Genomic DNA, 22,800 nt, shown 5'->3' with positions numbered 1-22,800 from the left:
TGAGAAGGTATTTGGGTGCACTGGATTTTATTTAGGGCCACTGGTGTGAAGGTGGTTGAATCCAAATGATCACCAAACCTCAACTCTATTCCAGTAGAATCAAAATGCATACGGCATGCCGAGCTTTGTGGAGTTTATGTGAAAAAAAAAAAGTGAATAAAGTTGAGAAGATATTTATTTTTTCATAACTCCAAGTGTAGCTGCATCTACACTCTTGCTTATTTTCAGAAAATACTTTAGATTTTCACATTCCCTTTATTATCACCACCTGCAGATGAGCTGTTTCTCTCCTCAAAACACTTCTGTGTTGCTACCTTTTTTTTTCTCTCCAGATTTAAAGTTTTACAGATGCTGTAATTATCTATTTAGAGCCTATTGTACACTGTTCTCCACCAGTTTTTTTTTTTTACTTTTTTTGTGCTGGAGGATTTGTCTGTAAGCCAGGCTAGCATATAGCTTGGGAAAGGACAGGGTTGTTTATCATGTCTGCTGTATAAAGCAGCGTGTCTGTCTGCAAAGTGTGAATGCACAAGAACTGCATTTCCTCAAACCATCCTAAATAATGGTTGCTATTGTGGTTTTTTGAAAGTAGTAAATGAGATGAATTTCTACATAGTTCTGCACTAAAGCCGTGTTGGCAGCTGCACTTGGCACATTTAGCAATGAGCGGCTGAAAATAATGAATATCGCTGCAGACCACACAAACGCAAGCAGCACCAGCAGTAGCAGCCCCCTGGCTCCTTTTGGTTGTTTAATTTATTATTTGAATGAAGCAATCGTTTCTCGCCTGATGGCAAATTTTGGTAATTCAATGTTGACTCTGTGTCGAAGAGAGGGAATTTTAGTTTAAGCAGGAAAAAATAATTGCCGATCAATATTTTTATCTTAGAGTTCAAAATGCGGCTCTGAGTTCAGCATGAATTGTGGGCAATTTTGATTATTAAAATGTCAGCAATAAATCAGCACTAATGATTTTGTGTGCAACTGCTTCTCTAGCAGTGAACTGAGTGAGGCCATATAGGAGGGTATATGTTGTGCTTTAAGGATATAATTATGCTCTTTATACTGAAGTCATGGAGTTCTGGTGTGAAATGTTCATAAACTCATAATGGGCATGAATGTAATAGTAAATCTGGGGATTGTAATGACGTGTTTGAACCTTTTTTTGTTTGTGTTTTCAGAGTTAAATGATTTGTGCATCAAAACAACCAAGTGTGAAAGTTTTAATTAACTGTTGACTATTTTTTATCCAAACTATATGTAAAAAAAACCCCAAAAAACAACAAAAAAAAAAAACCCTGTCCCTCAGCATTTTATGTGCAACATGCTGAGGGACATTTATTCAAACATTTGTGGGGGTGTATGCATAACTGTCAATAAGAGAACATCCCCACAGGGAGAATAATTGATGCAAACATTACAAAAACAAACAAAAATGACATTTAATTGAGATAAATGACTTGTCAGTGCAGTGGTGTTTCTAGAACAAATTTACTGGGGGGGGCAGTGTGGGGCCAGTGTTTTTTGTTCTGTGCCCCCATGAGGAAAAAAAAACAAAAAAAAACAGTGCTATAGTTCCTCTTTTAATATATTAAGTGAGCCACAGCAGAGACCCATCAGTTAGCAGCTAAAAGCTGTGATCTTATCTCAATATAGCTAAAAGTGCAACCCCATAATTTTTAATTTATTGTTGAAGTGAAACTGTGAATATAATAGTTGAAATCGCTCCGATTAATCAAGTTTGTTTGCATATGTTATGGTCCTCTGAAGGACATGCAGTCTCTTTTTGTTTATGCAGGTTCAGGTGTGGGAGCGCACTCTGCTGATTGATTGTTGGAGCCTGGAGAGTTTTTAGTCTTGATTTAAAGGAACTCAGTGTTGCGGTTTCGGTGCCAACTCGTATCAAAATAACAAATTAATTTAGTATTATCTTTTAAGTACGGGGCCTGTAAGAGGGGACAGAAACAGATCTTCAAGGGTGCAGGTTCCTTTTAGCCCCTTTGTAAAACCGCCCATGTTACATTTCACACAATATGTATATCACATGATGTGCAAAATGGCTATCATCATATATGCTATTACAACAGGAACACAAAAATGTTGTGCATAATGCAACTTGCCAAACTATCTGCAAAATCTTTTAAAGAGTTATGTAAAAAAAAAAAAAAAAAAAAGCTTTGTGCTACTTAAAGACTTTTCCCTGCTGGTATTGAAATATTAAATTGCTTTTAAATTAAGGGCCATTAGAAAGGACTGGATGGGATTGTGCTTTAATATGCATCAACTCTGGTAATATAAAGTTTTTTTTTAGTATTCAGCTTCTGTTAACAAACACAGACAACAATATCTCTAACAGCACAACAGGGGCAGCAATCAAATTAGTGTTATCCACACAGGTGTGCTATTAGATTCGTTTATTAAATTATTTCTGGGTTTTTTGAGAGTGAATTATGTTTTGTTTCTAATTTGTTTTTGTCTTTTTTTTTTTTTAGCTGCAGCTCATCAGCTATAATATTATTCACCCTCACCTATTAAGACTCCAAGTTGATGCATCATGGTATTAAAAATAAAGATTGCTAACATTGCAAGAGTTGTGTTAGTTAGCAAAACTAAATCAGAGCTCATTTTATGGTGTTTTACTTTAAAGCTTGTTTTTAGTTTGTTGCATTCCGGCAATGTATTTGTTTGTTTTGTTTTGGTTTTTTGTTTAGTTTTGATCTCAAGTTCACCAATCCATAGCTAATTTCCACCGCTCTTCCAAATGAACTCCAATTTTATCAAGGCTGTACCCAGTCCTGTGTGTGTGTAGGTGTGTGTGTATCTGTGTGAGTTTGTGTATTTAATAACACACAGCTCTTTTAAAGCAATGCTGACTGCTGCCCTTCACACACATTCAGTGAATGAGGTGGTTAGCAACAATAAGTACATGTCCTTGTGTGATTTGTCGTGTGTGTATTTCCTCCTGCAATATCTGCTGCCCTCCTCTTGTTGTCCCACTCGAGGCCCTCGGCGAGCCAGCTTTGGCCTGCCAGCGCAACTGACCTGTGGTAAGGGGGAAATCAATAGTCAATTCCATTTTGCAGCCAGTCTGACAGGTACTAGATAGGAGTGGATTGGGTGCATGTAGGGAGCAGGATCGTGAGTCTGAGCTTGTTTGACCCTCTCCTGCAAGTACACAGTGTCTCATGTGGTCACTGTACAGTGGACACAGCCGTTAAAGCTCAAGAACGTGCTCTACTCCCTGGCAACTTAGGAAACGATGACAAGTGGAGCTCTGTGCTTGCTTTGTGTTACTAAGGGTAAGAAGAAGCAGGAACTAGCATGACTAACGCGTAAGGAGCAGCAGTGTGCAACAATCTGAATTTTGAATATTTACAGCAAAAAACTGTGTACATGTGGTGCTGATATGACAAACACAGCTTTTTTTAACTATAGATTTCTACCGCTTGTCATGGCAATTAAATTAAAGGAGAAGAGTGACTAACCTGGTCCTTCACCACCTCTAGGTTTTACAGATGTTAGGCATTATTAGGAGTCCAAGCTTACAGAAGCAAAGTTATTTGGCAGAGCACTTTTTTTGTTGTTTTTTTGTCTTGTTTGACAAAGCCAAAATAGCAGCTTAAACCGGAGTACAACTGGAGCCTTTCCATTAGACTTAAGCATATGTGTGCACAGTTACTCGCATGCAGTAGTACAACGTGCCTCACCAAGTCATGGACACTAAAGTCGACATGTTTTGGGTTAAAACTGTTATAAATTCTAAATCACAACTTCAAAACCATATATATATATATATATATATATATATATATATAAAATCCATGAATGATTTTGTATCACATGAGGTAGGTCCCACATATCTCTGCCTTATTGATTGATTTGCCACATTGCAAAAAAAAATGCTGAACGATCTTGAAATGTCTAAGGTAGAGTGTGAGCCTGAATGACTGCTACTCAAATTTGACTGGATGATATTGTTCTGGTCTGTCAGTGGTCTTGATTTCAGTTTTACTGAAACCTAAAGAAGAGAAATCCAGTAAAACGCTCATTTTATGTAGAGAAAAACATGTCATTAGTCACAAGTAGTGGGTTTTGAGTGTGTTGCAATTGTTTTGTATCCAAGTTTCCAGTGTGGGGATCCATTGCAACACTGCAACTTCCTCCATTTAAGCACCACAAAGAAAAACATGCCGAATATCATAATATTTTTATGCATCATGTGTATCGATAATAAGAAACACATTTCATCATTTAAATAACAGCTAGTGAATTGGACAAATTCTCTTTTCAAGGATATATCTCCTTTATAATTACCACAATGAAAGCGGTATTTTATATACCTGGCTCAAAGTTAGTTGACAAAATGTTAATCCAATATAAATTTTCTTAAGAACAAATTCTAAATTGCTAAGAACAATCTCCTAATGCTTTAAAAATTTTTGTGTGTGAATTAGTCAGTACTTTTCTCTGTCAATAGTCAGTTTTCTTTTTTGCGTGTGGTTCATTTTAAACTGCATCATAATCCCTTTTTTTTTTTTACTTACCATTAAAAACAGTTTAGTTAAATGACGTTTAAACCCAAAAATGAACCTCTGTGACTAGCAGCAGCAATGACAACAGCTGCTGTGATTAAAGTTAACAGGAGTAATTCTCTGTACAGCATGAAAGGAAATAGATATAAAATTATGTTTTTAGAAATGACTAATTTGGGGATAGCAACATGTCAAATGTGAGCAAGAATCAAAAGACGACACAGTATTCTGTTAAGCACAGTACAAGAACTGCAATCAAACCAAGCCGAGCTTCGTCGATTCAGCTTAGCTCCGGGACTCTCTGCTAATTTTACTGCTCACTGAAACGTTGCATGTAATACCCAGTGGATGGAGAACACTTTGTTCATTAGTGCTGATTAGGAAATAAGATCAAGCAAAATATGTCAACTCATGATAACCAGTTAATGTGTTTTTAATTAGGGCCTGCTTTTCTCCTCTCCCAATAATTCCTGCTCCGAAACCCACCGCCGCTTGCATTTATTTCCTCCTCTGGAGGCCTCTTGATTAAGAGTTAGCCCCTATTATGATTTTAAGGGCAGCTTAGTGACGGAGCAGAGATGCAGCTGTTAGATTAAAAGTTTAGTGGTTGAGCTCACTGGCGCGTCTCGCTCACCGTTTGAAATGACTTCTCATCAATGAGATCATTTTAGGACTTAACAAGCTAATAAATGGGATATGGCAACCAGTTTCGAAGCGCCCTTGGGAGGGTTAAGCCACGGCTTGCAATCCCATTTAAAAGCTTGTTCTATTACCATGCAGACAAAAGTGTCAACCTGCTGAGAGAGGGAGACGGTGGCATTTTGAAGCAGCCTCGGTGATACAGCAGATCTGCAGCTTCAAAGGTCACCCTCAACATTGGGGGTCTTCTTGATGCAGAACGATCTCATCCTTTCAGGAAAAAAAAAACACTTCCTGGACTCACAAGGTAGAATAATGATTAATATGCTTTTTGTGAAAGGTACTACACTAAGTACTACCATATTGCCAACACAACATAAGTACACTTTTTGTAACAAGACAATAACAACAAAGAAATCTGATTTACTGTATTTATGTCATTTTTCAAGCAAAATTGACAAAATACCATGTTGGAAAATGAACAGAAAGGCTCTTTGGAATCAAGAGGTAGAGAGAAAGGTCTCTAGCTTCAATAACAATTTCTTTTGGCAATTTATGTGTGAATAAATCTTTCAGACACCCAATGTAATGTACCACCTCCATGTCTCTTTAATGTTTAAGACACGTAATTACCAGCATCTTTATTAGCTCGTCAAGCTAATTGACTTCATACTTAGTTTGCAAATAGTTGAGATATTGTAGTTTCTTATGAGAACTGCTAAAAGTACCACCACTAGCAGCTGCAGAGAATTTCATGCATTTCATATCAGCGTCTTGTTAAAAAAATTTTAAAAAAAAACCTGTAGTGATCAATAAAACACCAAGGAGATTTATTGGACATCCAAGTTGATGGATAATTCTTAGGTTGTGCTTTTTTTGGCAATCGCAGTACATGGTGCAAAAATGGAAAATATTCAAAAGCCATCTGCAAAAAGTCCTTTCTTCTATTTTTTTTTTATTTTTATTTTTTTTCAGAACCAGCTTTCTCCTTTCTTTTGAAACTATGCTGGTAATTTAAACACCCCACTTTTCCTTCCCAGAATAGGGCCCCATCAGTCATTCGTTTCTTCCTGGAAAATAGTGAAGTTTCACAAATCAAATTCAAAACAAGGATGTTAGTGTTGCTGCCTCTGCAGCTTGGCTTACACACACATACGTCCTCCAATCTGAGCCGCTTTGAGTCACACTATTTCATCTGGTGCTATCAGGGTTGATGAGAGCCTCTTGTCTTTCTCGGTCGGCTGCAGCTGCTGTGTGGTGAGTGGCAAGCCTCTCTGATGGCTCTCCTTTATCTTCGCATCAAGCAATTTGCTGCTCCTTTCATTATGATCCTTGTGCCAGATTGAAAATGAAAACTTCACAAAACTTGTGTTTTAAGTGACTCAAGTACAACGCTGAAAAGACATTTTTAATTTCATTTTGAGGTTGCTCAAATTTTTGAGTCCAGTCTGGACACAAAAATTGTGTCCAAGTGCTTTTGTACATTAAAGATCACAAAAGCACCTTTAATACTTTTGTGACTGTAAAGCAGGTACAAGAAACATCAAAAAATGTTTTATTTTAACAATTGTTTTTGACAGTTTGGTCAGTTTGTTTATCTTTGTGAAAACCGTAAAATTCTCGATTCAAAGCAATGGGATACGTAGTTGAGTGTTGTGGTATGGAAAGCACATTCTTCTTCTTCTTTCATTAAAAAAAGAGGATGTGAAACTGATTGTTTCTTTTCTAGGAATGTGGGACTTTAGAGAATGCTGATGCAAAATCTTAGATTGAATTCAACTAAACTGTGTTTTAACTCATCATTGTTCGGATATAGAGACAACATTTTCAAAATAAATTCTCTATTCAACAAACCAAACCTGTCGTGAGAAATAAGTCCACAAAAGAGGAACTACTAGAGTGAAGGATATTGCCAAATCCTGAGAGTGGGCGTTGTGTAACTAACCCCTGAAAGCAACAGGAAAGGAAATGTACAGAGACAAGAGGACAACATTTCTTTACACATTGCACCATGTCTCTGTGAAACAAAAGGAAAATGCCAAACGTGTATTTGCATTTTCGAATCAGGAGCAACTCATGTTTGTTTGTTTGACAGAATACACTCAAGGTTTAATACTCTGTCCGTCTCTGACTGTTTCTTTTTCTGTCTTTTTCTCGCTTGTCTTTTGTTATAACTGCAGGCAATTATCCATTAGTGGAGAGCAGGAATTTTTAAAAAGGCAAGAAGGGAAAGTGGAGGCCTTTTTGCAAAGAGCTGATAAGAAAAATGGGAGAAATTCCATTTCGCTCTCATTGCAAAACAAACATCAAATATTCAGTTATGGACAAAGAGGAGAAATCTCACAGTTTGAATGATAGCTGCAAATGACTTAAATTATGAGTCACATTTCTGCAACTTTTACATAAACAAACCATGTTTATGTAAAGTTTTTTTTTTTTTAGCCCAAATGCCTTTAAATAAATCAACATCTTTTAGCTCAGCTCATTCCAAGGTGTTTCCAGACCAGAAGGGACAAATAGGTACTCCAGCATATTCTGGGTCTGCTCAGGTGTTTCCAAAGGGAAATATCTGGGAGGCATCCCGATCAGATGACTCCTTTTAAATCAGACGACAAGCGGCTCTTCAGGCTCCCACTGGATGATCCTAGTATTGAGGATCTCATTCTGTTGGTCATGATTCATGGTTCAAGACCATAGGTGAAGGGTGAAATATTGACAGATCACTAGATCACTATAGGCTGGAGTAGCGCCCACATTACTGCAGACAATGTCCCTCTTGGTCTGTCCAGCTGCCTCTCCATCCTATCAAACATTTGAACTCCTCTGCTTCAGACCGACCCCCAAGGCTAAGAGGGAGAGATGAACACAGCTCTTCAAAACTACACCATGAACTCCACAAACAGTGTCCTGGTCTGGACAAAAGGCATCCTGATGGAGATCAACCCCTAGGGAGGAAACGAGCTCAATTCTGTGCCTTTAAAAGCAATTCACTTGCTTTGTATCCCTTCACCTGGAAACAGATGAATTATTTAGAGAATGTCTCTGAGAAAAAGGAGTTCTGGGTTTAACTCGTAGACATGTTTCCCCACAACCCAGTCTCAGCTAATTGGAAGCGGCACACTTAGGAACTTGTTTACTGCTGTGGTCTCACATATTGGTATGGATTTCTCACATAAGTATGTCATAATGTCTGTCTCAAACGTCTGATGGTGAAATCACAAAGAGTCATGAGACACCCCTGACGTGAGAACGTTTGTCTCTGCTATTAGCATTGGATCAATTATTGGTTACTACGTATTATAAAAATATTATCCTAACTTTCTGCCTTGAAAGCATTAAATTGGTCATGCAGATAAATTAAGTCAACACACTCAAGTATTTGGCAGATAACTACGATTATAGCTCTAATTAACAAAATGTCAACTTTTCAACTCACAAGGATCTTGACATTTACTTTTACACACATTACATCAGCCGTGATGGCACCAGTTTTACTTTGCTTTGTTTATGTCTGTTTGCATATTTTTGCTCCAATCCTCAAGGACCAGTGTCCTTCATGTGTTACACGATTCCCTCATTAAACTCACCTTGAATCAAAAGATGGAGCCGCTGCAGAACTTGATGAGATGACTAGAAGGTAATTTAACCAACGCTAAAAGGTCATTCTAGAACAAACGAATAAAAAACCAGCAGGACAATCTTGAAGACTGGAGTTGAGCACCACTGCTGAAAACAAGCCATTTTGTGCATAATGGACTGTAGTGTCCCAACATACTCATCCATGAAGTTGTACTTTGCATCATGTATGTTTCTTTAAATGTTCCCACAATCAAACTAACCTCAAATTGTTTTATTGTTAACTTCTCTGGAGTTAACATGAGTTCAGCAGTGTGCTCCATAAATCCCCCAGGAAATATATTTGCATGTTTTTCCCTTTTTTGGTTCTCTTTTCGATTGTGGCTTATGCTAAGACACTACATTCTTCTACTTTTTCTCACCAGATAAAAATAAGTGTTCTAGAACACAACAGGACACTGATATTTATTGCAAATAATTTGTTAATATTGTTAATCATATTCCATATTTTGAGCCATTTGTTTAATTTATCTTTGTGGTAAAGTATTTTCATAACTTGTGGTGATCATGAAAAGGCTCAAATCTCATGAAAAAAATATTTTTTAAATAATCACTACTTTATGTAGACTTGATATTGCACCTCTAACAAATGGGTTATTTTTGACTAGTTCACTTGAACCTTGGGCAAGCAAAAATGATTTTGCACCAACAGATGGTAGATATTATTTTTTGGAGTCTCATAACATTTTTTTTAGAGCAGACTTAAAAAAGTCTGCTCTAAAAGACTTTTTTAGAGCAGACTTTCCTAAATGACTTTAGGAAATGACCTAAAGTCATTTCCTAAAGGAAATGACTTTATTGTTTGTCAAGTAGGTACAACATATACCCAAGATGAACATAGGCCTGATGGACCCCAAGATGTCATGAACAAGAATGGAAAAAACAGAATTGCAAAATAAGCGCCTGTAGATTCTCACTGTTTTTGCTAAGATAGAACCTTAGTCACTACCCAGAAACAGATACAAATCTGTATCTGTTTCTGTTAGTCATTGTTAGTAACAATTGTCAGTCATTGTTACTAACAATGACTAAGTTAGTAACAATAACTTAGTCATTGTTACTAATGACTAAGTAACAAGTGGCAGTTACTAGAAAAACACACGTTATGTTATGACATCATATGTTGATATGCATCTGTATATGTTGAATAATTTAAAAAAATAAAATAAAATAAAACCATTTTACATGCAACATGTACTGCATGTCTTGAATTGATAACCACAGCTGTGTTAAATATGGAAAAAAAAAAATCTCTTTTCCTTTTTGGAATTATTCTTTTCACACCTTTAATTTTTTTGTTTCTGTTTTCACACACAGAAACACAACAATGCTGTAAAGGCAGGATTTTTCTGTTGGTGCTTTGTGAGTTGGTAATCAGATTTTCTTCACATCTGAACATCTTTGCTTGTGTAATGGTGAGTATTTCGAGATCAATGTTCTCCCTCACCTATGTTGTAACAGATTTAGTTTGTTGATCCACTGTTAAGTTTTTATTAAGATAGATTTTTTATAATAACAATGAACTCAGGTCCACACTTATCATTATTATGTAAAAAAAAAACACCAAACAAGGATAGCTGCCTGTAACAAGTGGCAGTTACTAGAATGACACACGTTATGTTATATCATTTTATTCACAATGATGTAAATGTTAAATTTTCTGCATTATTGATGTTTCAAGCATTTTAATCTAAGACGGCATGATTGCAGATAAGCTCAAACTGTATGATTTGTTGCTGCAGCTATATCCTCTCAAAAAGATACTGGTTTAATGATGATGGGGCACCAACTATGGGGTGTTTACGCTCTTATTACGAACTAAATCTGTCAGGCTTTAAAATGAGGTAGAGAAAATAAAGACTGGCAGACAGCTGTGGAAGCACTTATGGCTGGGCAAAGGAGGGCAATAATTATCAGTCACTGGTAGAAGCAGCCAGACTGCAGGATTTTCTCACAAAACTTTGATCACTGCTATAAATTTGTCCTTGTCATATTCAGCTTTGAGTGTTTTAAACCAGCTTGAAGTGAATACATCTCACTAAAATCATCAGACCTTAGACTTTTGTTTTACGTGTCACCATACATGTGGTGCAGAAAATCATTATGGCTCTCCCTGATGTGAAAACCTCAAATAACCTCCAGTTTTTAGTATAAATACATAAAACTAAAGCAATAAAGCAGAAATGCACAAGGTTTTCACACACCGTAAACTGGACTTTCAGGTAATGTGTAGAACTGTGGGGCTGTTTGTCTCACAAGGCCATTGAACCCCTTTTAGAGTAAATTATATTATGAACTCTGAAATACCAGAAGGATCTAAATTGAGTGGATATCACTGATAAATAGAAAATGGGCCAATTTGGTGTCTATGGTTCAACAGACCTTCTTCCATTGCCATTTTAGACCCCAAACTGAAATCCTATGGAAAACCTACAGTGTGAGCTGATGGTTGGATTACTCCTAAAACAATTCTGTGAGCTATTATTATTCTGCTGCTTCTTGCAGAAAAGAAAGCTTTTGATTTTCTAGATTTCAAAGGCAATGAATGCAAGCTGTTTACACAAAAATACTGGGCATACTGCGAAACCCAGTGAAACATACAAAACACCATGCCTGCGATTCATTTTTAACCAAAACATGTCATCGCCGTAATTCTTCTTTTACTGCATCACTTGGAAAGAAATGGCATATTGCGATATGGCATGTAAAGCTTGCAATTTTCAGTTGATGCCTTTCAACGTGTCTGCTCGACAGGTTATGTCATGATGACATACACATGGACGTTGGTGATTGCCGTGCTGGTAGACTCTGCAAACGGAGCAAGAAGTCGTGAGTGTTGTTTTTGAAAATCAGAAATTGAAATGTAAACACCTAACCACCAGTTAGAAAGACAATTTCAAACATCTTATTTTTGAGGCACTTTCCCATAAAATGCAATGTTTGATATTAGAGAGACGAGGAAATAAAAAATGTTTTCTGCCTTCTAATCTTCAAACATGTTTTTATTTATTTCATTTTCCCAAGAGGGTGACATCCAACCATGTGCAAGGATCCACACATCAAGTTCGGTGGTGCCTCTGGGATCACCTGTCACAGCCACCTGTGTCATCAGAGAAGACTGCCCTCTAGTTATTGGACAAGCTGTTCATATCGAGTGGCGTCTTGGCAGTGAGCTTATTCTCAACAGCCTTGCAGCCAATGAGAGCAACAGGGTTTCCAGGATTGTTGTACCGAGCTTCAATCACACCGAGGCACTACTTGTCTGCTGCATCCAGAATTGTTCTCAAGTTGTCACCGGAGTCGAGATCCGAGCTGGATGTAAGAAAAATTTTATAGCATGTTCAGAAAGGAACTTCTATAAACAGATTCTGCAAGGAAACTCTGCAGAGTCCTGCTTTACACCTCTTTTCATACACTGTTAAGTAGGGATGTAAATAAATTTGAGAGAAAGTCTTAAAACTTAATGTTCACACATTTTCAACCAGTACAACTAAGCTATTTAGAAAGAGAATTGCCAAGCACTTGAGTTTCTTTGCAAAGCTGACAAACTCAACCAAAGACACTTACAGCTGTTTACAGCTGAGTGTCTGCAAAGTATTGACTCTTATGTACACTGTACTGCAAAAAAACTGAAAACAATCTACACATTTCTGTCCACTTCACAGCTTTGTGCTGCTTTATGTTTGTGTTTTACACAAAATCAATATAAAATACATTGAAGTTTGTGGTTTCCACGTCACATCTGAAGCATTCAGGTGTCTATGAAAACATTTGGAAGGCACCAGAAGTAATGTTCTACACATAAAAGAATGTTGAATTTTAGTTTACACAAATTTAAATTCATGCCTGAAATACAAACATTCAGAGGGCATACTTTCATTTTCTGTATCATTTGAAATAGGATAGACAAGAACAAGAATGGGATAGACTGTCAGGGTCTGTGTTTTTCTGTTTTTAGTCTTTTTTGTTTTTTGGTTTGATTTTCATTTTTTCCTGGAGAACTTGTAATTTCCCATGGCATCCACCAGATGCCGCCAGTTTTTCTGAGCCCCTGGGAAGCTGCGAGGGCGACCCCGTACGCACACCTGCAGCTCGTTTGGAGGGCGTGGGCTGAGGATATAAGCAGCGGCTGAACGACTTCTCATCGCCTGAGTGTTTGCTTACCTTGGTGATCCTGTTGCTTCTTCGTGTTCCCGTGTGTGCCGTCTGCCCCGGATTCAGTTTTAGTGCCGCGAGAGGGAGAGATGCCTCTACGGGGTGTTTATCCTTCTGGTGGCCTTTGCTACGCACGGCAATCTCAGCAGACAAAAGGCTGACAGAATTATCAATGAGCTGAGGCCATTGATGCCGGTCGTGACACAGATGTTTAGGTACGAAGACATAGCGCTCACGTACCAAAACTTCGGGCGTTATATCAATGACACAAATGCCCATGTGGTGCTAGCACGATGGCTGAGGCAAGTCCCTCAGGCTGCAATCCGCCTGAGAATTCTGTTGGCGCAGGCGGCTGGATCCGGAGTGACATCTCTGGACTTGGTGGCTCGGGCAATCCATGCCCACCCCAAGTTCCCATGGCCAGTGGTGGCATGTCTATACCCCGTAGAATGGAAAAACGTCCTCCGTGCACTCAGGGCAATAGATGGGCGCATATACTACGGGTTCCGAAACGACCTGGGCGTTGTGCGTGCGACGTTGTTCAGTTCCATTACCTGGATTGCGCACTCACTCCTTCTGGCGCTGGGAGACAAACATCTCTCAAACTACCGCGGGATTGTCCCAGACCAGAGGAATCGGGAGGTTGTGGATCGAATCATCTCTGAGTATAAAAAAAAATCTATGAGCGAGTACAACGAGCATTTGTTTGATGAGTTCACCGAGGAAGAACTCTTGGTTTATGCCAGAATACAAGCTGCGGTGGCAAAACATCCCAGCGTGGCAACAGAACTCGCCCGTATGGATGGACACCGCCGAGCGAGGGTGAGACTTGGGGACAGATACGATGATCCGCACAAGAGGAAGTTGACTCGGTGGATGATGAGGCTGGAGCCGGTCCAGAGGACACGTAAGGCGACTGTAGGCATTGTGGTGTTGTAAATAGTGCAGTTAATCAAAGTTGTGTGATACTATGCGTGTGCAGTGTCATTTAAATACATATACATAGTGCAAATGTTGCAATATGACCACCATGTGGGAGTGGTCTTTCCTTTCAGTTATAGCGCAGAGCGCTGACGTTTGAAGTTAGACTGGTCGGCAGTCATGTGGACAGTCCATTGAGCTCGGCTCTGGATGTCACTTTTGAGTTTTATATTGAAGCAAGGCCAATGTTTGAGATGTTCTTATTGTGTTTAAAAATTACAAATTAAAAAAACTAAACCCGGGGCAGACGGCACACACGGGAACACGAAGAAGCAACAGGATCACCAAGGTAAGCAAACACTCAAGCGATGAGAAGTCGTTCAGCCGCTGCTTATATCCTTAGTCCACGCCATCAAAACGAGCTGCAGGTGTGCGTACGGGGTCGCCCTCGCAGCTTCCCAGGGGCTCAGAAAAACTGGCGGCATCTGGTGGATGCCATGGGAAATGGCAAGTGCTCCAGGAAAAAATGAAAATCAAAACAAAGACTAAAAACAGAAAAACACAGACCCTGACATACAGTGAAATTGATCATCCTTTAAATATAAAACATAATTTGATAAACTTACCATCAATAACCAAACTGTAACATTGATTTCAAAACGGGAGTAGTCAACTGATTGTCATAACCCTGGAATTAATACTTTTTTTTTTTTTTTTTGTATCATTAGACCCACCAGAAGAGCCACGAAACCTGACCTGTCAGACAAAGTTCAACTCCCCTAGTTCCTTGAACTGTGAATGGGAGCCTGGGCAGCGAGACACCCACCTCCCTACAAAGTACTCTCTGCACACTGAAATAAGGTACATTTCTGCCTGAAACTATAAATATGTTGAATTATTTTCAATGGAGGATTAAAGTTCAAGGAGTCAAGTTTGATGTCAAGGATCTTTGATTCATCAAATTCTGTAAGTACTTCTGGTTGAACCAACATCTATTTTCTCACTCTGTATTTTATTTCAGAGACATAAATGAGAACTATACGTACAAATTGCCACCAGACGTCCATCACTATTCGATTCCTCGTAATGAATTTGTTCTGTTCAATGACATCAAGATCTACGTAAAGGCAGAGAATGACCTTGGAGTGGCAACTTCAGCACCCCTAGTTTTTGATCCTGTACAGGCAGGTAAATATCAACTGAGAATAATAAAATGAACATAAAAACCCCTGGTAAACGGTGATTAGGATAAGCACAAATCTAAATGGGGAAAAATAAAAATGTAACAGAACTAGCTCACATATCAACATATAAAACAAATGTTGTTCATGTCATTTAAATAAAATGTACTGAATGTTTTAAAGTTTCCAGCAGCAGTATTATTTCTCATATTCTTGTAACATTGTCTTTGTTTTGTACCAAACAAGATCATTTCTGTCATCCAGATGGCTTGGGAATTCAGTAAGGATTAAAGAAATAAATTTAGCAGTAGTGTTGCTCTGGGTTGTTTTTAAAGGTCAGCTTCTATTTTTATACAAGCTAAATTCTTATCACAGCATTAATCATAATGATGCACAAACTCTTGGGTTTTCATTTAAACTGTGCTTCATGTAGAAAAAAACAAAAAAAACCCCACTAAAAATCTCATCTTGATTGTTTTTCTGTCAGCTAAGTTTGACCAACCCAGTATTGAAACGCTTGGTGTGGAGCCTAAAAGGTTAGGTTGCCTCAAGCTGAAGTGGAGAATGTCCCAGCAGCAGAGTTGGTTTTCTCACAACCAACTAAGCCTCGAAGTCCGACTTTGGACTGCTGACAGCGACCAAATGAGTGGCCCACCAGTGAGTTAAAACTGTTGAAATAAAAGCACCACCATGAATTTGTGTTGCGTCAGACTTGATCTTGTTGCTGGAAGCCCACCTAAAATTTACAGTGTATTTGATGTCATGCCCGTATGATCTTTTGTCTCAGATTCTTGTAAGCCAAGTGAGGCCATCCAAAGCGGTCACGGAATGCTGTCGTCTCCTTCATGGAACTCGATATTTGGCTCAAATTAGAGTCAGATACTACATGCGGGGCCCCTGGAGCGAGTGGAGCAGCAGCAAATCCGGAGTCACCTTGGAGACCGGTAGGGCTCGGATCAATTCAGAATGACACAACCAGCCACTCTTAACATTTTCCAATCTGATGCCTTTTCTCTCCATTTTTTCCTCATCTGTTCGGTGTATGCAAATGTCATGTTGTGCATCTCTCACTGCTTCGCTCTGCGGCACATGCTGAATTGAAGTATTGAGTTTTGTCGCATATGCAGACAGTGAATCCATAGACCTGTCTTGTAGGGAGAAGTTTTATTTTCTACAGAGTTGGAGTGGAAGTTCAGAGTTTTGACAAGTTGCCACACTGACAGCTGTCTCTTCCTTTTCAGCTCCAACTGGACGTTTAGACTCGTGGATGAAGGTATCAAAGAATCACACAAGCAAAAACCTAGACATACAGTTGTTCTGGAAGGTACCTATATGATTTCTTGATGCCTGTCAAAAATGAGTATTTTCTTCAAAACCTCTACAGGGTTGTATAAAGTCTCCCATTTTTATTGTTTCAGCCATCAAAACAGTTCCGTGCAAATGGCCAAAATTTGACATACGTTGTCTTAAAACCAAATCGTCGTGACAAGAGAGAGAGAATGTGCTCTACAAATGAGAAATGGTGCACTTTTCAAGTTTCTAGGAGAGTAAGGAAAGTGTATCTGAGCGCTGTGAATAGTATGGGGGAATCTCCCCTCACTGAAATCAGGATTTACCAGCCTAAAGGTAACTCGTATCATTTAAATAAAATATACTGGATGCTGCAAGAGTCATATTCCTCAAGCTTTTCCACATTTTGTCACATTACAACCACAAACTAGAATGTATTTTTGGAGGATATCTGAATCCCCATTATGAAACATGAGGGTGGCAGCGTTATGCTGCAAGAATGCCTTTCTTCAGCAAGGACAAGGAAGCTGGTCTCTGTTAAATAACAGTACTAAAGGGGAACTGAGGGCTAAAGAAAATACTGAAATTCCCACCAGGTTAATAACATCAGAGTGTAATCACATCCTCAATGACTTTAAATGATTCTGCAGACTGGATTGCAACCGAGACTCTTGCCGTGTCCGATTAAAACATATGCACTCCTTTCTCGTTTGTGGTTACAATGTGACAAAATGAATAATTTTGCAAGACGATGTATATAGTGTCATGGTACATAATTTTTTTTGTAAACCTGAGATGTTTTCATGTCTTCAGCTCACACGGCAATCATGGATGTCACAGCTGTTCCTCATGATGACAGATCGTTTCTGGTCCAGTGGAGAGCTGAGGTGACTTTAGGTCTCACTGATTACGTGGTGGAATGGAAACCTTTACTAAATCTAGACCTCAGCCACATTCGTTTTGAGATTGTGAATAAAAACCTGTCTAGTCTCATCATAAACGGTATGTCAATAAGAATTTGCTGAACATCTTTCCATAAGCCATGTTGCAATTGCACTTTCATCTCTCACGACATGAACTCAAATAGTCACTTTTGAGCAAGAGTCTTATTTTCTCCTTTCCTGAAACTACCTGTAAACACTGTAATTAGCTTGTGACACTGATCCACTCTGCCCTCTACACTCATCCATAGGCAGCTTTGAGCCTTACAAGCCCTATGGGATCTCTGTATATCCCCGGTTTAAGGATGGGATGGGGCCTCCTCGGACTGTTAATGCCTACTTGAGACAAAAGGGTAAGTCACCAAAGACAAACGGGGGATCACACAAAGAGCATGCAGAGGTGTAAGAGTCAAGTTGCCTCAACTTTAAACAAGTAGAAAGCCTTTCACATTATTCAGATTACAGTGACTGCGTGAGCTCTCAGGGAACAGATCATTTCTTATGGAACGTTGCCCTCTTGTGGAAAGACGATGATCAATTTGCTCATTCAAATCCAGATACACTCTAATGTAAACTGCATCTTTCTTTTTGAAGCTCCATCAGTGGTTCCTAAAATTCAAATTAAAAAGACCTGGTGGTCAGATATAGAGGTTTCATGGGATGAAATCCCTTTGCAGCAAAGGAATGGATTTATTAAGAGCTACCAAGTCTTCTACTGGGAAGAGAACGGATCTGTTCAAGGTAGGTTAAAAGGTTTGAATTGTTCTGAATGTAAAATGAAGTTTTTTTTAACCTTGGGACATTTTTCCAGTTGAGAGAGCCGGTGCAGAAGACAGAAAAGTGATCCTGAAGCACCTCAACACTCCATCTACATATGAAGCTTTCATGATGGTTAGCACATTTGGTGGGAGCCTGAACGGATCAACAATTTATGTTAAAATGAACTCCTTTGGTTGGTACCATATTCTAATTTACCATTTAGAGAGTCAATGAGCAGAATATGGACTTATCAATTAGATTTCATATTGCAACATGATTTCCTTTTCCAAGATGCTTTGACTGTTGTGATCACTGTAACTGCACTTGGAGTTGGACTGGCATTGCTGATTATTTCCACCATCTGGACCTGCTTCTCCAAACAGAAAAAGTAAGCCCACCAAAAACCATATACTCTAGAGATCTGTGATGCAGTGCTGTGAATAGATTTTTACTTACTTACAGATTTTTTCCGTTTTTCCCACGTGCATATGTTTTTGTTCACAGCACAAGTTTAAATACGTTTTATCATTTATTTACTGGGTTATAATGAAATTCAATTGAATTCAGTTTATTTCTATAGGATGAATTCAAAATATGTCGTCTCAAGGCACTTTACAAAAAAAGTAAATTCAATCAAATCCTACAGACAGATTCATAGACGATCCTAGTGATCAAAGACCCAGCAGGTTACATCAGGCTACTGGCCTGCAGTATTTAGCTTTGTGGATGAGTATTTAGGAGCAATGGACTGTCGCTTGCATTCTGTAATTGACTTTGGAGGAATCTCTCACACTGAGCATGCAAGTAGAGATGGTGGAAAGGAAAATTCCCCTTTAACAGGAAGAAACCTCCAGCAGATTCTGACCTCCATGTCTGACAATGGGTTTGAGAAGACTAAACCTAATAAGTGATTGGTTATTTTTGGTCAGCTGTGGTTTTCACCTTACATGCTTTGTTTGCCAATTCTTATGTGCCGTTGTTGAATCGTGAATCCTGACCTTACTTTAAGCAAAAGAGGCCTGCAGTGGTTTTGACCTTTTTCTGGGTTCTTTTGTGAAATCCTGGATAATTCTTTGATTGTGTGCAATTGGAAGGGTTTGGTAGGTCAACCTCTCCTGGAATATCTTTTCAGTCTGCAGGTATGACAGTGACTGATCAGTTAAATCATGATTCATGAAAGGAGGACAGTACTTTTTCAAAATAGGATTATGTTGATTTAGGTATCTTTTTTTTCCCCTTTAATTAGTGAAAATATTTTGTTTTCCACAGGTAATCTGTATTATATTGAAACTTGTTTAATGATTTGAAACAATTAACTATAGTGAAAAAGACAAGCAAAAGAATTGCATAAAGAGGAAAACACTTTTTCACTTCACTGTGTTATATTTTTTACATGCTTTGTTTGTTTGACCTTAAGGCTGAATGGTTACATGTGGCCAGTAGTTCCAGATCCGGCTAACAGCAGCATTAAAAAATGGTCATCAGAATTAACGCAGGTAATGAACATTAACAGCTGTCACAGATGTTAACTTAATGTGATAACAATGAATACATACGTGTGACATGAACTACCACAATTCTAAAGTGTTATAGGATTACAAGCATTTTGGACTTCTATTCGTTTTTCCTACAAATTAAATCTTTATTTGGAATATATGGACATCAAAGGATCCATGCAAGTCTAACTGTAAGATGAGATTATGTAACAAAAAAACTGTAGTGATAAAAATATAAATCGATAAATAATCCAGTGTATATTTCCAGTTTTAGCTGTCAGTGTTGTCCCTTTCTCATATACATTCATTGTTTGCCTCTGCAGTTCACCCATCCATCCTGGGACAACGAGGAGCCAAATCCAATATGCTTGTCCCATCTCAGCTTCCTGGACCTTCCAACCAAACTTAGCAAAGAAGAGGATGATATCTGGTTGAACAGCTCAGAAGACACCAGCGATCTTGGCGAGTCGATTTGTGGCTCACCGTTCATTCCTACATACTCTGGCTCAAACAGCGAGTCTGTTCCTTATGCAACTGTACTGTTGTCCTCTTGCAACGACCCAGTGCCTGATGAGCCTCATGTCTACCTGCGCTCTGAATCTACACAACCCCTCTTGGAAACTGAGGAGTCTTTCACTCCAAAATGCTACCAGAATGTTGCAAATGATAGGATGTCGAAAGAGCAGTGTTTCTTTGGGCCATGTGACGATGATATCCCCGAAGGAGAGGAAGGCCCAGCTATTGTTTGGGATGACTTTCCCTTTCTGCGTGCCTTGGCCATGAATGAGAGTGAACATGACTAAATTTAATTTGCTGGTCATTGGCGTATGCTTGCTTTGAATTTTTTTGTTTTTTTGTAAATGAACCTACCCAGCGTTACACCTCATCATGATTATTTTGTTTCTGTGCTGCTTTTTACATTTATAGAAATACACTTTTTTAAATACGTTTTACTTTTCATGAGGTGGTTAAAGGTTAAATGAACAGATTTAAGTTGTAATTTTGTTACATTTCACAAAAGTTAAAACGGATACTACCGTCAAAAGCTGTAATGTTTGAGGTTTTGTGTACAGGTGAAGATAAATACAGAATTCTTTAATTATTGCTTTAGACCAGTTAATGCCAGGATACCCGGCTTAGTTGCAGTTCTGTAATACAATTGAGATTTATTTTTACCGCCTGAATTGTCTTCTCGTTGTGCAGGTAGCCTTTGTTTATTTGTAGCTGTTTACTTTGATCTAAATTTTACCACGAATATGACCAAGTTTAGGCAAATAATTGTGTACTTGTTGCTATTTTTGTCACCAAATGTTTGAACATCTGTCAATTTTATGGAATGTTCTCTTACCATTTTGAATGGAAGCTAATAGAAATAAACCTTTTTGTTATGTCATATATTAACCACAGGGAAATAAAAAAAAATAATTAGGAATTGCTAATTAACATTCCTATGCAAAGTTAAAAAAATATTTTTAGAAAATCTTAATTCTGTTTATTATATATATATATATATATATATATATATATTAGCTTCTGTTCTTTTAGGGAGTTGTTTAAACAATAGCTGATTTGGCAATAGGTTAAAATGTCTAACAATCTTTTCTAAAACTATACTGTTGACCTCAAGATTCAATACATATTGCATATTGTGAGAAAACATGAATACCTCATTCACTGACTGCTTAAACTCAGCTGTAATCCAAAGAAAGTAGCTTCACGAATGTATATATGATGTGCCTATATTGTGATGGCCCATGTGAGAGGCAGATTCTTATATTCTTTAGCTGGATGATCACGGTGCTGCACTCTGATAAATATGTAAATAAAAAATTATTTTTGATTTCCATAGCCTCTTTCACCTGTGCAAGTGAAAATTGCAATGTTTTTTTCACCTTCTACTTTATTACTGTGTTGTATAACAACCATCCAAAATAGATCTGCGGCAAGTTCTTTCTAATTCTTTTAATCAAACAGTTTTACTCATCCATCCAACCTTGCAGAGGAAGGGCAACAGGGGATCCGGTGCCTGCCTCCAGTGGTCATTAGGCGTGGACTAATGCATAATAGATGTTATGCATACATGGTCCAAACAAAAGTAAACAATTAGAGCAGAGTAGCACTTACAGATGACTGTAAGTTAATTATTTCTTAGTAAATTGTTAAAGGTACTAAACCTAAGCAATACCTTGCTAAAGTATACACAACTTTTGCATTTCTTGTGCTAAGAACTAAAGAGCAATGCATTTTAATAGGATTTTCTGTGGCAGTGCCTCATTGCACGGAAGAAAAATGGTACATGTAATTTAACAAATTAGAAGCCTAAATTTTAAGTGTGTACTTGGTAAAATCACCTTATGGTCTTTGCTTTTACCATGTTTATGTTGGACAAAAAATGAAGAACATAAAGAAGGAAAGATACAAGAAAGTCACAAGGAAGGGAGTAAGAACACAAAAAATACAGGGCAGTGATTCTTGAGAATAGGGACAAAACAGGTCCTATGGATAAAGCACAAAATTTGAATAAAATTTGCACAAAATATAATTTTTTCAAATATCTGACTAAACTAACCTGGGTCATGTGAGCACAACAATGTATATTTTCCTTGTGTTTGCTTTTTTTTATTTTAAACATTGTAGTCGGTGGATGATGCCTGTAAATTCCCTTGTCCAGGAGCAGAACTCAATACATTATAATAGTTTAAAACAATTAAAGAAATACTAAAATTATATATTATGACAATTAAGTAGCTATAAGTAGTCATATAAATAATTATAAAAGTATCAATAAATTGAATTAAAAATAATTTTTATATATTTTCCAACTCCATTGAAATTTGTCCCTAGTTTTTGTCAACACCGTCAGACATAAAAAGAATGTAAAAAAATCAGGCATTATTGGGGGCACCAGAACTTCTGAGGACCCCATGACGTCGTCTTTTCCTTTGCTAAGAGCGCTAGTTAGCTCTGGTTAGCTTAAGTTATTCTTTAGTTTTTTCTTCTGTTTTATTACTAAGTTGCTTGTCACAACAATGATGTGTCAACTCCATAACTGACAATTTACAAAACTTTGATGAAATGTTGTGAAGTAAAAGCTTAATTTTGGTAAACTGTAAAGATTTCATGGACCTGACGAGCTACAATATGGCCTCCTTCAGAATAACATCATATAAATTGAGGTAGTTTGGTTTTTTCCCCAACTCCGTCAGATGTCAACTTCATCAGAGTTTTTCTGAGTCTTTTAGTGAAATTG

At 38.0% G+C, this 22,800-nt stretch overlaps 1 protein-coding gene across 1 annotated transcript; it reads left to right on the top strand.

The window, feature by feature from the left end:
* The first annotated feature begins 6,288 nt into the window (after positions 1-6,288).
* Positions 6,289-21,406, top strand: csf3r (colony stimulating factor 3 receptor). The gene is made up of 17 exons (XM_015034669.1): positions 6,289-6,428; positions 10,125-10,222; positions 11,562-11,636; positions 11,832-12,125; positions 14,612-14,744; positions 14,905-15,071; positions 15,552-15,721; positions 15,852-16,008; positions 16,306-16,388; positions 16,483-16,690; positions 17,168-17,356; positions 17,547-17,648; positions 17,890-18,036; positions 18,107-18,247; positions 18,346-18,442; positions 19,472-19,550; positions 19,874-21,406. The coding sequence occupies exons 3-17, from the start codon at positions 11,570-11,572 to the stop codon at positions 20,351-20,353; spliced, it is 2,514 nt and encodes an 837-aa protein (XP_014890155.1). The 5' UTR covers positions 6,289-6,428; positions 10,125-10,222; positions 11,562-11,569; the 3' UTR covers positions 20,354-21,406.
* The last annotated feature ends 1,394 nt before the right edge of the window (positions 21,407-22,800 follow it).

Source organism: Poecilia latipinna, unplaced genomic scaffold (genome assembly GCF_001443285.1).
Source record: "Poecilia latipinna isolate Pla-1442-1.1 unplaced genomic scaffold, P_latipinna-1.0 Scaffold308, whole genome shotgun sequence".
Classification (NCBI taxonomy): Eukaryota; Metazoa; Chordata; class Actinopteri; order Cyprinodontiformes; family Poeciliidae; genus Poecilia; species Poecilia latipinna.
Note: the sequence above shows the minus strand (reverse complement) of the source record. Positions and strands in the feature narration are given on the sequence as shown.

What these genes read in the sequence shown, in the direction of transcription:
- csf3r (XM_015034669.1), top strand. Translation starts at nt 11,570, where the DNA reads ATGATGACATACACATGGACGTTGGTGATTGCCGTGCTGGTAGACTCT. An exon ending in ACCAAATGAGTGGCCCACCA is followed by an intron (nt 15,722 to 15,851) that starts GTGAGTTAAAAC and finishes CTTTTGTCTCAG; the next exon opens with ATTCTTGTAAGCCAAGTGAG. An exon ending in ACATACAGTTGTTCTGGAAG is followed by an intron (nt 16,389 to 16,482) that starts GTACCTATATGA and finishes TTATTGTTTCAG; the next exon opens with CCATCAAAACAGTTCCGTGC.